This window comes from Lacerta agilis, chromosome 15 (assembly GCF_009819535.1).
Source record: "Lacerta agilis isolate rLacAgi1 chromosome 15, rLacAgi1.pri, whole genome shotgun sequence".
Taxonomy (NCBI): Eukaryota; Metazoa; Chordata; class Lepidosauria; order Squamata; family Lacertidae; genus Lacerta; species Lacerta agilis.
In genome coordinates this window covers 19,821,570-19,837,092 of record NC_046326.1, presented here as the reverse complement: position 1 = coordinate 19,837,092, position 15,523 = coordinate 19,821,570, and the positions used below count along the sequence as shown (strand labels likewise).

The 15,523-nt window shown below is 47.4% G+C and overlaps 1 protein-coding gene across 2 annotated transcripts in view; it reads left to right on the top strand.

Moving 5' to 3' along the window:
- USP2 (ubiquitin specific peptidase 2) overlaps window positions 1–14,673 on the top strand; it is a 70,957-nt gene extending 56,284 nt beyond the window's left edge. For both annotated transcript variants that reach the window (XM_033171726.1, XM_033171727.1), the window contains 10 exons: window positions 4,399–4,522; window positions 6,006–6,117; window positions 6,959–7,069; window positions 7,782–7,846; window positions 10,563–10,666; window positions 10,811–10,891; window positions 11,474–11,552; window positions 12,363–12,470; window positions 13,684–13,804; window positions 14,496–14,673. In XM_033171726.1, coding sequence (XP_033027617.1) covers window positions 4,399–4,522; window positions 6,006–6,117; window positions 6,959–7,069; window positions 7,782–7,846; window positions 10,563–10,666; window positions 10,811–10,891; window positions 11,474–11,552; window positions 12,363–12,470; window positions 13,684–13,804; window positions 14,496–14,583 — 993 coding nt within the window. In that variant the 3' untranslated portion in view covers window positions 14,584–14,673. The remainder of the gene's footprint in view (window positions 1–4,398; window positions 4,523–6,005; window positions 6,118–6,958; window positions 7,070–7,781; window positions 7,847–10,562; window positions 10,667–10,810; window positions 10,892–11,473; window positions 11,553–12,362; window positions 12,471–13,683; window positions 13,805–14,495) is intronic.
- The last annotated feature ends 850 nt before the right edge of the window (window positions 14,674–15,523 follow it).

Genomic DNA, 15,523 nt, shown 5'->3' with positions numbered 1-15,523 from the left:
TGAGGCCTAGTGTCTAAGAACAGCAAGATCCCAAAAGCTTAAACCGCAAATTGCTGGGGGGGGGCACTTGGGATGGGGTGAACCAGGAGTGGGTTTTCACATGAAAGGATTTGTGAGTTTTGATAGTGGCGCCGATCACACGCTCCTGGGCTGAGCCTACGCTCTCTGTTCCTTAATTCTTAGTTTATGTATATCTAGTTAGGTCACTAGTTTGCCCTTGGCTCCTGTTGGCGAGCTGTGTGGCATTTCAGCATAATAAAAACTAGATATATACGGATTGTTTGCATTGCACTTAGAGTGATAGATCCAGACCACCCCTTCAGTTTGCCCACACTTCCTTACCCCCAACTGCTATTGGAGCAAATGACAATCTGGGTCTCTCCCAGATTGCCATTTGTTCTGATCTATCACTAAAGAGTGGGTTTACCCTGGAAAAGGAGCAGGGCAAAGGGAAAACTTTGTTCCTCCTCTTCTACCACCACCACCACCACCTCCTCTTCCTCTATTTCAGCTATTGCCCCCATAATGGAGATGGCAGGACTGAGGCAGAGCTAGAGTGGCTTGTTGAAGCCCACCTCGTAGTGAGATCACGGCAGAAGCAAGATTCAAACGGAGAGCTCTCAGATTCATGTGGCTGAGCCTCTGAATCGCAAGTCCGAACCAAAGCTCTTTGAAATGAATAGTCTCTGTGTGGTTCGAACACAGAGATCACCCTGGACTCATTGCCGGGCGCTGCTGCTGCCGCTGCTACCTCCTTGCCAAATTCACACTGCTAGGCTCACCTTGCAGGGAGAGCATGGCATGACCGCACCACCAAGCAGCTGTCTCTCAGATGCTCACGCACCAGGTTCCTGGAGCCCTGGGGTGATGGCATGCATGTGCTGATTAGTATGGCATAATTACCGCCATTGTGATTCGCATGCCGCTTCCTTGTGTATAGAATCGTAGAATTGTAGAGTTGGAAAGGGACCATGAAATCACCCAAGCCAACCCCCTGCAATGCAGGAATATGCAGCTGTCCCCACACGGGGATCGAACCTGCAGCAACCTTGGTATTATCAGCACCATGCTCTAACCAACTGAGCTGTCTAGGCACTGCACACACACACACACACACACACACACACACACACAAATGTAAGAGCCTGCTAGATCAGGCCAGTGGCCCATCTACTCCTGCATCCTGTTCTCACAGTGGCCAGCCAGATGCTCTAAGGGAAAGCCCACAAGCAGGGCCTGAGTGCAACAGCGCTGTTCCCAACACGTGAGCCCCAGCAACGGCCGTTCAGAGGCCACATTGCCTCTGGCACTGTAATGAGAACATAGTACAGTGGTACCTTGGGTTAAGAACTTAATTCGTTCTGGAGGTCCGTTCTTAACCTGAAACTGTTCTTAACCTGAGGTACCACTTTTAGGGGGCCTCCCGCTGCCACAACACCGCCGCCGCGCGATTTCTGTTATCATCCTGAAGCAAAGTTCTTAACCCAAGGTACTATTTCTGGGTTAGCGGAGTCTGTAACCCAAGGTACCACTGTATGTGGGAAAGTCATGCACACACAATGCCAGCTGAGCCACGGCAGCCCGACGGTCACGGCTGGATTAGTGGTGTGGCACTTCTCCATGCTGGTGGGTGGGTACCCCGCCAACGCAGGAAATTTCGACAGCTCTTTCCACCGCTGTTTGTCCCTCAGTTCCCCTTTGCTGATAGTTGTGGTGGGAATCCCCTGCCCTTCTGAAGGGCCTTTTTGCAATGGTCTCAGGAAGCTGTGTCACCCTCCCACCCCACCAAGCCTCAACTGCTCAGGCCCGTACACATGAAATTAAATGCTCTTTTAGGTTTAACATGCAATGCTTGTTTAGAGTTGTTTTTAAGTGCAGGTAAACATAAGGTTACCAGACGTCCCTGGATTTACGAATCAGTCCCCATACAAAATCCATTGAAGTTGAAGAGTGTCCCTGGATTCATTGAAAAAAATCTGGTAACCTTAGGCAAACACCTACATGTTAAATTCAGAGGAGCATTTAACCTCACAAGGCCTAGTTTGGGCTTGAGCGGCTGGAGGTTTACCCATCCGATAGGTTTCCACACCTGAGCCTTTCAGGAAGAACATTCTTCTCAAGGCAGTTCACATAATGTATGAAAGCGCAATGTCAAATGACAATAAATGCATTTTTGAAAATGTTCCCCGTTAATAAAACTAGGAGCAAGACATTAAAAATGCAGCCGCCTCACTATCAGGTCCCTAGTCACATTTAGGTAAAGTGATAACTGTTAAGGCCCATTTGGAAATATAAGGGCCTGTCTTATATGGATTTTTTTATTCCACAGCCTTGCCATCTCAGACACCCACACCATATGCACGCAGAACATTTATGACACTTGAATAGAGAATCCTGGGATCTGTAGTTTACCCCTCTGAGGTTTATATCACCCTTAAGAAACTATTGTTCCCAGGAGTCTTTGGGGGAAGCCATGTGCTTTTAATGTACAGTATGGTGTGGATGTGATCACAGGTATCTTAGTACAGGTGGGCTTATACAGATTTTTGCTGGCCTCGAACTCAGGGAGGGTGCTGGCGGTAGAGGACAAGGGCAGAGGGGCAAGGCTGACTGCTAACAGAATCACAGCAGACATGGAGGGGAGTTTTAACCCTTTCCTCCCTGCTGCAGTCCTGGGGCGGGAACACCTTCTCTGAAGCTGCTGCTACGCTGGGAGCAGGAGAGAGAATCCACCCACTAGGACAGATGATAGCTTTCTTTCCCATTCAAACAGCACCTGCAGAAGAGGGTTTTTATTAGCCAGGATCACAGCAGGTGGAGGGAGGAAGAATTAAGTTATCAGGCCGGTTAATGACCAGCTCAGCCTCACATGAGACAGCCGATGCTATTTGCATTTAAAAGCAATGCAGATTTGTATCTCCTTACCCCAGAAGGAGGAATCTTGGTTGAAAGACGCACACATCAGAAAAAAGACTCCAGAGAATTATATGAAATTATTTGTAGCATGCTTTTCAGCCATTAAAGGACCCTGGCCCCAAGGGAGCCTCAGCAATAATAAAACATGCATTGTCTATGCTTGGGAACTCGAGGGAAACAAGCTCATCTCTCCCACCATCTCTTTAATGGCCTCTTTGTATATGGTTTAAAAGAAAAAAAAGGAATCCTTCCCTTTTGGGGGAAGCATTTAGACTGCAAACGGCTGGGGTTCCTTTACTGACCTGATTTTAACATTCTCTTGTATTTTCTTTTGGTTCTTACTGCTGCTGGATTATGCCATTTCCTGCCTGCTGTTTTGGTGCTTTGGCTTGTTGTTATGGAAAAATCCCAGGTGTGGAACTGCCCAGCCACCTGGCCCTTAGGGATAGGCCCACTGGTTTCTGCGGAGTTAAATAAAAGAAGTCCAGCCACTGGAGCAAGGACAAGACAGGGTTTATTGCGCAATAGGTTACAGTCAAACTGCCCCCCAGAACAGTGTTACAAGAACTTTTAAAACTCCTATCATATCCCAGAATACAGTTTGGAAACATCATCACTACATCATCACTACCTCACAAAAGGGAAGGGTTATACATGATTTACATATAGGAAAAACAGGAAAGACAAGATTAGCATATGGGGGAAACAGAGCAATATCAGGGAGATAGCCCTGAGAAGTGTGAATGGGTGTTAAGTACTGGCAAGGATACCTTGTGCACTTATCTGGGAGAGAACAATGGGATTCTGGTTGAGGGATATTAGCTTGAAGCACCCAGAGATTACCTGCTGAGGCATTTCCCTGTGTAGTGGTCTCTCGCCTACTGGATCATGGCAGAGAGATGGGTCCCCTTAAGGGCATCACTCCATACCCCAAATGAGTTTACTCAGGAGGAGACTTTGCTTAGGTGACCCCCCCCCCATAATTTCCGTAACATTCCCCCCTTCGGAGATAAATTTGCATCAGGTTCTGAAAGAACCGCAAATCCTTTCTCCGCACTGAACTACAGTTCAGAGATAGACATATTTCCCACCCCCCTTTCGTCCTGCATTGTAAAATTGCAAGCGATATGTTAAAAAGGTTTAATTTACGGTTATGTTTCTGTTAGCTGCCTAACAGAGCTCTTGGTGATGAACGGCAAGATATGTAAATGTTTTACATACCTAAATAAAGTTCTTAGTACGGAAAACCGCTTGCAAATATGTGTATAGTAGGCAAAATTGCATACCAGAATGTGCACGTTAGGATGAATGGGCACTAAAATGCGGTCAGATATTTATGAGATTGGGGGGGGGGGGTCCCGATCTGATGCAGAAATGTGACCAGATGAATTTGAAATTAGAAAAAGGGGGAAAGGAAAAGAAAGTTGACCCTATTTGTCTGTCCTTACACTTCATGCATGTTCATTTGTTTGCCTCCTGTAGTGTTTTATGAACTCAATCCTGCAGTGTCTAAGCAACACCAAAGATCTCCGAGATTACTGCTTGCAGAACCAGTACGCCCACGACCTGAACAACAAAAGCCGCATGCAGATGGCCCTCATGGCTGGTAAGGACTGCAACACTTCACACACAGGCGAGCAGCCTTACACCAATTAGGCCCTTGGACCGCTCGGCTCCATATTGTCAACACTGACTGGCAGCTGCTCTCTCCCCAGAAGTTTCAAACCAGGGTCTTTCCCAGGGGCAGATTTGACTTTAAGCCCCCCCCCCCCCCGGAGAAGGGTGGGTGGGTTCTAGAGGTGGAAGGAAATTCAGTGCTTCCTCCACAGCTGAGCAAAAAGAGAAGCATGCCTCAAAACGATACAGAAATACAATAATAGAGAACTCTGAGGAAATGCTAAATGACTTTTCTAGGTTTCAGTTTTACCCTCTTTGTTTTTCTGTCTCCTCTGCAGCAGGAGATAAACTCCAGTCATGTGTGGTGGGCTTGATGAGTCTCCTGAATGCATTTCCTGCCTACCCAGGAGTACCAAAATGGGGGTGGACAGCCAAGCATCTGAGGGGGGGGGAGAGGTATCTCTCGCTAATGTGGGGTCTCCATCTGAGACCCAGGAGAGCTGCTGCCAGCCAGAATATACAATAGAGAGCTCGGTGGACCAATAGTTGGACCTCCATTTATCTATGGGCTCCTCCCAGATGACCTGATTTGCTTGCACAAAGCTTACACAGAGGTTAGACTATATCCTGACTGTATTACGCATTCACTCTAATTTGTTTGCGGGATTACGGGCGGTAGGTATATGGCAATGAGCCTTTGTCCCACATTCATCCTGATTTGTCTGTAGGGTGTTTATACATTTTCCCATGAGTCATTTGTTCATCTCGCGCTTTCCCCTCTCACCTTCCAAACAGCAAACAGTCTGATTCTTTTTTTGCCAAGTGAATTCGCTGCACTTGAGCAAGAGAGAGAGAGATGCCGTTTTAATCCACATTAATTGTGCAAACCTAAATTTCCAGCGTGCACTTGATTCTCTTCCACAAAATAGCCCGGAGGCAGCCTAAATATAATTATTTATAATATATTGCATTTATATCCCAGCCTTTTTCTCCAAGGAGCTCCCTCCCCCTCACTCTCCATTTAATCCCCGCAACAATCCTGCGAGGTAGGCCGGGCTGAGAGAGGCAGCCCAAGGTCACCCAATCAAGTTCATGGTCGAGTGGGGATTTGAACCCTGGTTTCCCAGCCGTCTAACCACTACATCACACTGTCTCTCCATATCATTGCAACTATAGTACTGCACAACTTGGGAACCACTTATCCATATTTTATGACCTCTTGGGGGGGGGTTCAATTCATCACCTGCCTCTGTTTTCACACTCCCAGCTGGAATTGTCCATCCAATTTTAGCATAGGAAAATTGTTGTTGGCATAGTTGTTCAGACTAGACTTTAGGGTCTTTCAGATACATTTTGTGGAATAGATTCCATGGCAAAGCCATTGCCCTTTCCCTGACAAGCCTAACCTTCAAGTATTTTCTTTCTTTCTGCCCCCCCTCCTCCCCATTCGCCCTCTCCCCTCCACTGTCCAGAGTTTGCCAAGCTCATCCAGGCACTATGGACGTCATCCCCCAATGAATCCGTGAGTCCTTCTGAATTCAAGACACAGATTCAAAGATACGCACCCCGCTTTGTTGGTTACAAGTAAGAATTTTTTCCACCTGCTCATTTTCCAATGGACAAAATTATTTGTTGGGGGGCAGGGGGTTGGTTGGTTAGTTGTCTCCAGATGTAGCCCCTCTGGTCATTTTTATTGTGCATTTGTGATGCTTTGTGCATGTCATAGTTTCAGGGTAAAAAGGTAAAGGTACCCTTAATTATACATAATTCCACTTTCAGTACTGTCTGCGCCTGCAAAAGGTTTTTGAGCGGCTATCCTGGTTCATTTCAAATTGGTGCGTGCCCCGTTACTTCTGTCTGAAATCCTGGGACCTACCACAAGTGTTCCTACTTTTTTATGTGCTGTAGAGCAAGACTGCCCTTTCAAGTGGCAATAATGCATCAGCCTTGGGGAAACCAGTATAAATTGACCACTAATGCAGTATTAATGTATCAATGGCATGTTGCAGAATACACCTGCAAACAAACAAAAAAACCCACAACCTCAAATACGCTTTTAGCTTGCACCAAGCTTTGGGCTCCTTTATACCCACCCACCCAAAATAACCTGGTGCAGAGATAGAGTAAGATTCAGTTACCGTAGTAGGAATTGCTTTAATGCAAACATAGCTAGTGTCAGCTGATGTGAAAGGATGTTTGCAAGGTAGGATCACAACCTTAGGAACCATGGCATTTAACCGCGCCTGCACCCACCAGTTCTTCCTGCAAAAGGCCTGAGTTTGCCCTGAATTTGGTCTCAGAAGCTGGCTAGGAAGCTGACTAGCCAAGTGGGAGTTAAGTTTCCAGCTCTCATGACCCTGTCTAGAAGACCTTACCTGCATCTCTGATGGGGATTAGTTAATGCTTACCTTTCTCTTCTTTGCAGCCAGCAAGACGCACAGGAGTTCCTGCGGTTTCTCCTTGATGGGCTCCACAGTGAGGTGAACCGAGTGCTGGTGAGGCCCAAAGGCAACCAAGACAACCTAGACCATCTCACGTGAGTCGCAGTAGAGTGTGAAGGAACTGGGAAGAGCAGGCAGGGGGGTGGGCATTGGGTTGCGGGTGGCACTGGCTCCTAAAATGAATTACTGTATTTTTTTGTGTATAACATGCCCCTGTGTATAAGATGCCCGCTATTTTGGGGGACCTAAAATTAAGAAAATGGGGGGGAGATTGCCCCCATGTATAAGACTACCCTCCCTTTTAAACATTATTTTTAAGTTTAAAAAAACCTAGTCTTATGCATGGAAAAGTATGGTATATTATTAGGGAAAGTTGCTTGCAGAAATGTATATATTGGTCAAAACTACATGCAAAAGGGCTTAAAAAAATAAAAGCTGCCAACTGATGTGGAAAATGTGGCAGGCGGAGCTTCAGATTGGAAAAATGAGAAATTGTAACTAGGATATAGTGCCTGGCTTTTCTTTTCTTTTTCTCCATCGCAATCCCTTTTTCCATTTTGTGTTGTGCCTATTAGATAGTAAGTTTGAAGGCAGGGAATGTCTTATTATGGACACTTGTAAACTGCTCTGGGAGCAGTTGGCTGTTTGTTTTTGCCAAAGAGCAGGATAAAATTATGCTTTAAGATACACAGTGGCCCCACACCTCCCAAATGTATATTTACATCAGTCCTGTAGGGTTGGGTAGGGTAGGGTGAGAGTGATGGAAGAGCCTTGGATAGACTTTTTCTATCTCCTTTTTTTTTGCAGCGATGATGAAAAGGGCAGGCAGATGTGGATGAAATACCTGGCAAGAGAAGACAGCCGGATTGGGGGTAAGTCTTTGCCAGTAGAGCAGTGCAGTGGGGAACCTGTGGCCCTCCAGCAGCAGCTCCCAGCATCTGAAGGGCCAACAGGTTCCCCACCTGTGATTTAAAGTGCAGCCCTTGAGACTCCAGAGCCACCACAGGATGAATTGGGAGTTAGGAGAAGGCATCAGGATCCCAGGTAGAGGTGGTGGTGATTTCAGCTCAGAACTCTGAATGAGACAGCAGCCTTGTCCTGACATTCCATGACTCAGCACATTTCCCACAGCATCAAGCATTGCACTAACTGTGTGATTTCAGTTAACATTTTAAATTATTTTTAGATCTTACGCCACATCTCTGCACCATGCATTCAAAGCAGCATCCTACCACTTTAAGCAGTCTTGGCTTCCCCAGAGAATCCTGGGAACTGCAGTTTTTTAATGGTTCTGAGCGTTGTTAAAAGGGTAAAGGGACCCCTGACCATTAGGTCCAGTTGTATCCGACTCTGGGGTTGCGGCGCTCATCTCGCGTTACTGGCCGAGGGAGCCAGCGTACAGCTTCCGGGTCATGTGGCCAGCATGACTAAGCCGCTTCTGGCGAACCAGAGCAGTGCACGGAAATGCCGTTTACCTTCCCGCCAGAGCGGTACCTATTTATCTACTTGCACTTCGACGTGCTTTCGAACTGCTAGGTGGGCAGGAGCTGAGAATGAGCAACGGGAGCTCACCCCGTCGCGGGGATTCGAACCGCCGACCTTCTGATCAGCAAGCCCTAGGCTCTGTGATTTAACCCACAGCGCCACCCAAGTCTAACTCTGAGCGTTGTTAGGAGGCTGCTAATCTGCTCGCAGAGCTATAATTTTCAGAGTTGCCCAGGGGGAGAGGTCGATGGTTAAACAATTCTGGGAATTGTAGCTGTCTGGGGCAGAAATTGGTCTCCTGACAACTCTTGGCACCATTAACGAATGATGCTGCTTTAAATGTCTGGTGCAGATGTAGCCTTAGATAGCAGGCCACAGGAGATGGCATGTAAACCTTCCACCTTCACTGCAGTCACGATAAATTTACCTGCCCTTCTCCCATTTCAATGAAGCTGCTTCATTTTTGTGCCATATTTTTAAAAAATGATCTCACAACCATCACCCTCTCTCGCTCTCTCTCACACACATTTGGTATTTAAATGTTAAAAGTGAGATAGGTTAACTGTACTCAGCATCTTGTTTGTCCCTTAAGAGGCCCTTTCAAGTACAGTTCTGCGCAAAATTGAGTCTTGATGTGGTTGTTTAAAATTTGCAGACAGAGAACAAAGGCTGGCTTACGGTTTCATCTTGATCCGTAGTGATTTGGCTTAGTGGGGCTGTTTTATCAGAGCAGCTTGAGAGGGCCTTGGATTTCAAAGCTTGTATAGAAAGATAAGGTGACCTGATTCAGGCCCAGGAGTTGAGAAGGCTTTGATGGTCCATCATAGAGCCCTCACTTTCTTGGGTTCCATGATCACTGCAGATGGTGACAGCAGTCACGAAATCAGAAGACGCCTGCTTCTTGGGAGAAAAGCAATGACAAACCTAGACAGCATCTTAAAAAGCAAAGACATCACCTTGCCGACAAAAGTCCGTATAGTTAAAGCTATGGTTTTCCCAGTAGTAATGTACGGAAGTGAGAGCTGGACCATCAAGAAGGCTGATCGTCGTAGAATTGATGCTTTTGAATTATGGTGCTGGAGGAGACTCTTGAGAGTCCCGTGGACTGCAAGAAGATCAAACCTATCCATTCTCAAAGAAATCAGCCCTGAGTACTCACTAGAAGGACAGATCCTGAAGTTGAGGCTCCAGTACTTTGGCCACCTCATGAGAAGAGAAGAATCCCTAGAAAAGACCCTGATGTTGGGAAAGATGGAGGGCACAAGGAGAAGGGGACGACAGAGGATGAGATGGTTGGACAGTGTTCTTGAAGCTACTAACATGAGTTTGGCCAAACTGCGAGAGGCAGTGAAGGATAGGCGTGCCTGGCGTACTCTGGTCCATGGGGTCACGAAGAGTCGGACACGACTGAACGACTGAACAACAACAACAACATAGAGCCCAGAAGGCTTTCTGAATCATTAAAGCTAATTGGAGAGGCTGGGTCAAAACCTTAGCCTTTAAGAGGCATGTGGGAGAAGCCTGTCCCCAGGATGGCACCTGAAGTGCAAAATGGAACCCCATAAATTTGGATTCCACCTGCCTAGAAAGCCACAGATTAGCCGCCATGCAGATCCAAGATATGTTTCTGCCTGAGGCGAAGGACTAGGTGGTGCCTCTGCCAGGCTGGCAGTTAAATCTTACTTTGAAACTGACAACAGGACATGGACCTCTGCTGCTCCCAGAAGGCAGTAGGATAGCTTGGCGGGCAGGTGGGCAGAACAGGCCCTGTGACACACACAGCTCTCCCTACCCCTTAAGATCTGCCACCTGAGGCAATGGCCTCACTCTGTCACATGACTAGCAAGATTCCACCCAGAGGCCAACACAGAATACCAGTCCTCTGCTGCAAGTAAGGCAGATGGGTTGGTAGAGATGCTAAGTGCCATGCAGAATGGGATTCTGGGACAGGTGTAGCATTCAGGCTACCAGTTGCCCAGTCTTGTTTGGGAAAGAGGTTGAGTGTTTGGAAAGCCTTCGCTGATTGGTCCAGCCAACAACGGTGAACCATCCCTCCCTTGCATGTCCCCGCTCTTCATTTCCCCCAACTTTTTGCCTCTTCAGATCTCTTCGTTGGGCAGCTCAAGAGTTCTCTGACATGCAGTGAGTGTGGCTACTGCTCAACAGCCTTCGATCCCTTCTGGGACCTGTCACTACCCATTGCTAAGGTAACCATGTGCTCTCCATTACTTCCTGGCCACCTCGGTGCTGTTTTGTCTCCCGCACCCCCACCCTTCCCGATCCCCGGCATGCCAGCTCTGGCGGAACGCTCTTAACTCCCACCTCTTTGGTGTGTCTTCCTCTTTTTGCAGAAGAGCTACGGGGAGGTGAACTTGATTGACTGCATGTATCTCTTCACCAAGGAGGACATCCTAGACGGAGATGAGAAACCAGTAAGGGATATTCATGTGCCTTTTTGTTGGCATTTCTCCCAATATACAATATGCATTTGCACAAGCAGTTTCCTTGAACCTTACATGGGTTTATACATTATTTTTGCTAATATGTGCAGCTTTGTACACAATTTTTGGTTGGAGAACTGCATCACAAAAATTAAGAGGAGTGAATTTTGAGCAGCAACTGTGGGGGGGGGGAGGTTGTGTTTTTCATTTACTGGCTAAGGAAGTGCTAATTTGGTAGGTTTTCTTTAAAAGGCAAACTGAATGAATCCTGCCACCCACTTCCTACTCCAAGCAAATCCAGCCAGCATTTGCTGGTCTTTATCTCTCCCTTTCTCCCTAGCTCTTGGTGGCCGTTGGTGCCCCCAGACTTGTTGATAATGTTTCCTAGTGGTGCTACTGCACTCCTGTGCGCATATAGGCGTAGGTGGACTGGAATGCAGGCAGCCACTACCTCAAGGGGTAGGAGCCCTGGCCACCAGGATGGAGAGGAAGAAGAGCTACCCCAGCCGCTTCCCCGTGACACAGCACTCTAATGATACCTTCCCACTAATCAGGATTCCCTTTATTTTCCAGACCTGCTGCCGCTGCAAAGCCAGAACAAAATGCATGAAAAAATTCAGCATCCAGAGGTTCCCAAAGATTTTAGTGTTGCGTATCCTTTGCCTTCCTTGTGGCTGTGTCCTTATTCTAGAGAGCATATAGACGGCAAGTGAATCACAGATGGGGGTGGGGGCAACTGTTCTGCAATAACATCACACAGGGGTTTTGTATTGGGCATAGAATTCAGCATCTCAAGATCTCCACTTTTAATGTTTTGATTTTAAATGTGCAAGATTCTAGCCCTCATGCTAGCCACAAACTATGAGCAAATAAGTTTGAGCTGGGGTGGTGAGGGGGAATGGAGTTCCAGTGCTGCTTCCTGTAACTTGAAATCCAGTTTGTTGGATGTGTCAAATGAGGGCACCCAGGTTCGAATGCCCAGTTGGCTGGGAGGCTTCTTGTGTGACCTCTGCAAGTCTCTCTTCAGCCCCTTAACCTACCTCTCAGGGTTGTTGTGAGAGGAAGCGAACCTTGTACACCACCCTGAGCAACTTGGAACAAGGGCAGGATAAAAATGTGCCATTAAATTTTTAAGCATTCAGAATAACAGGACTGGAATAAATTCAAAACTAAGCAAATGCAATTGACTGGAATAGGCTGTGTAGGTCACAGAATACAGCTTTGTTAGAACTTTGATTTTAAAATACAGTAAGGCGCACACACAGCCCTGATTATGCATGATGGAGTAGCCCATTTTCCACGGGTAGCAGGTTGCCTCAGCAGAGAGCTTCCAGGGAGCCCAGACCCTTCGCTCCAACAATGAGAAACGGGTCGGACAAGTTGCCCAGTAGCCTCCTTTCTTTCCCATAATATATCTGTCCTGTTAGTTCGTCTGCCCTTCTTCCTTAACTTCCTATCCCAGACCTGAAGCGTTTCTCTGAAGCAAGGATGCGATCCAGCAAGCTCACCACGTTCGTTAATTTCCCACTCAAGGACTTGGACCTGAGGGAATTTGCATCCCAAAACTGCAGTGAGTGGGGTTTTTTCCCCCCCTTGCAGGAACTGGAATGGGTGGGAGGAGCCTGAGAGGGGCAAGGTGGGCACTGCAGGTGGGAAGGTTGCGTCAACAATATGACTTCACACTATCAAGTGCAGCTAAATGGAACCTCCATATACAAGGGCAGTCCATCTCTGAGTGCCAGATGCTGGAGACAAACAAACAAGATAGCCATCACCGTCATGCCCTGTGTGAAAGCATCCAAAAGCTTGGCAGCAGCTGTTCAAAGCAGAAGTGTGGACTAGCTAGAGTTTGGTCCATTCTAGCAAAGCAGTTCTTAGTCCTCTTGTATACACTATAAATCAAACCTTTATTGTTGAGCTCAATGAGCAGCATTTTATGTACACTATAAAATGAAGCTAGTTTGAAACTGAATTAACAGTCTTGGCTCCCCACTAGCAGCAGATGAAATGGTGGGGTGACGATGAATAGTTAACCTCCTGAGAGCTGGGTCGTTGTTGCTTATTGGGAGGATAAAGGGAAAGATAACAGAAAGATCAGCGCAGTGCAAATGCATCGGAAGAGCCAGTCCAGTACTCCTGCCAGTGCATTTGCAATTCTCTGGCCTCCCTGCCAGCTGACCCCTCTCCCTCCCAATAACAACAGTAACTCACCTGTCTGGAGGTCAGGTCATTGCCATCACCCCATAACACCATCCACTTCTGCTCCCTGCTGCCACACAAAAGCATCTGGGCATTATAAATCCATGATGCTGTTGACCTTTTTTAATTTTGCTCAGCTGCCCCAGTGCCACAACCCTGCCCAGAATCCCTTGAAGCCACGAGGATTGAATGGGTTTGGATCTGGTTTCAATAAGACTGGCAACATTTCATGCAAACACACAGAAACGCAAACACAGCTAGTTTGTCAAGCTATGCTGAGGGCTCCCCGCAGCCACCTCTCATCCTTTCTGGATGTCCAATGGACAATGCAGGGGTGGCAAAGAGCTAACTCCCTACCATACTTCTGCAAAAGTGAAATTTTGAGCCAGCACCAAAAGAATTTTGAGTAGCAAAAAAGAGGTGTTTAAATAAGACTATAGCAAAATTTCACCAGGGCTTGCCTATGTGATTCATGAAGTCCTGATGCCTGTGTTTCTTCTCCTTTTTACACATTGATAAGTAATGTATAGAGCACAGAACATAAAAATGACGCTGTGTGTGTCTGTTTTGTTCTCACCCTGCAGATCATGCTATTTACAACCTGTACGCCGTCTCCAATCACAGTGGGACCACAATGGGAGGTCACTACACAGCTTACTGCAAAAACCCTGTGTCCGGAGAGTGGCATGCCTTCAATGACTCACGGTATATCTAGGATATCTCTATTGGAAGGGGGCTGCAGCTTTCACATGGGGGCCCGCAGAAGATTAGCAGCACCTGTATCTCAAATCTTAGGTTCTACAAATGCTAGAAACATTCTCTTTTCTTTTTTAAAAAAATGAAAACTGGGAATCCGAGCATTATGGTTTTCCCTTGCCCCCACCACCGGTGGACATCCATGCTTAGTGATAGATCATATGCTTCTTATGCACGCATGCGCATCGCCACAAACCCGGGCATGGCATGAAAAGGAGCACAAAAATGGCAAAAAACAGTGCAAAAGTAGCATCTAGCAATCCCACAAACCTTTGCAAGTGCAATCCCATGAGCCTTTGTGCCAACCTTTGAGGCCTTTGGAGAAGCGATTGTGGTGGGCAGGTGTTTTTGTTTTTTAAGGGTTTCCAAGGGTTTCCAGAGGTTTAGAGGGCATTTGCAGGTTTTCTCAATGATGTTCCCAATATTTGTGATTTCACTTAAGCACACAGTGCCTCGGAACGTAACCCCCACGTAAACGGGGAGTCGCCTGTACTGGAAAATGGGATGCTGGACTCGAACGTTCCTTGGTCTAGCAGAGCCCTCTTTTATGTTCTTTTATTATATACATTCCCTGGGGTTCCACCCCACCCCAGTGCCAGACCTCAGCCCCCTAACTGCTTTCTCCTCTTTCCCCCTGCAGCGTGACACCGCTCTCCTCAAGCCACGTCCGGAGCAGCGACGCCTACCTGCTTTTCTACGAGCTGGCCAGCCCCTCTTCGCGCATGTAGCTTCCACATGCCCTCCCCCTACCACAAACCCTTGAGGAAGAAAGGAAGAGAGCCAAGCACCAGCTCTCTGATGCAAAAAAAAAAAAGAAAAGAAAGAAAAGGAGGGAGGGACAGAACCCAGGACAATGGTGACTCCAGGGATTTTTTAAGCCGGGGTGTTTTTTGTTTTTTTCTTAAAAAAAAAAACCCAAAACCAAACAAAAAAGGGGGAGAAAGAAAGTCCTAATAAAGCATTGACTAAAGCTGCCGACTTTTACGGGAAGGCCTTTCTCCTGCTCCGGGGCTGTCATCGAAGAGTAGCGCGCCCATCAGCCTCACGGACGCCGGGGAGAGAACGCCGAAAATGGAGGGCCAGGGGCACTCCACAGCTCCATCACTCCCCTAGTGTTGTCAGGGGCGGTTTTTAACGTTTTCTTTTTTCCCTCTCTTCCTGCCTCTCTATCTCCCTTTCCCGTGTGTGTGATTCTCTCTTTTATTTCCACCTTTCCCCGCTTTAATAATAAACCGTGAACAGCAGCTCTTGATGGGGCAGAAATCTGTCTGTCCCGTTTTATCCACACAACCCCCACGGCTTGCACTTCTTCGCTGGGTTCAAAAAGTGTGACGAGAAGGGATCCCGAGTGCTGGACATGGGCAATGGAAGGAGACGCCCCCGTTTTCTCTGCTCCCCGTGGAACGGCGCCACCCGGAGACGGGCATTGCAGCTCGGGGAACTGTTTAATTGCACTACGGTTATGGAACCCAGCCTTGGCGTTTCTGCGCCTCCCCGCCTTCTGGCACCGTATTGTCTACCCAGTTGGAGGTGTGAGGCAAAGGAGGCCGTTCTTCCAAAGCTGTGAACAAAATGACTGGTTAAGTACTTGAGATGCCTGCTTCCTGGGACTGTGCACTCATGCCACGCAAGCTCTCCGCAGAGGGCAGCTCTACAGCTCCATTGCAA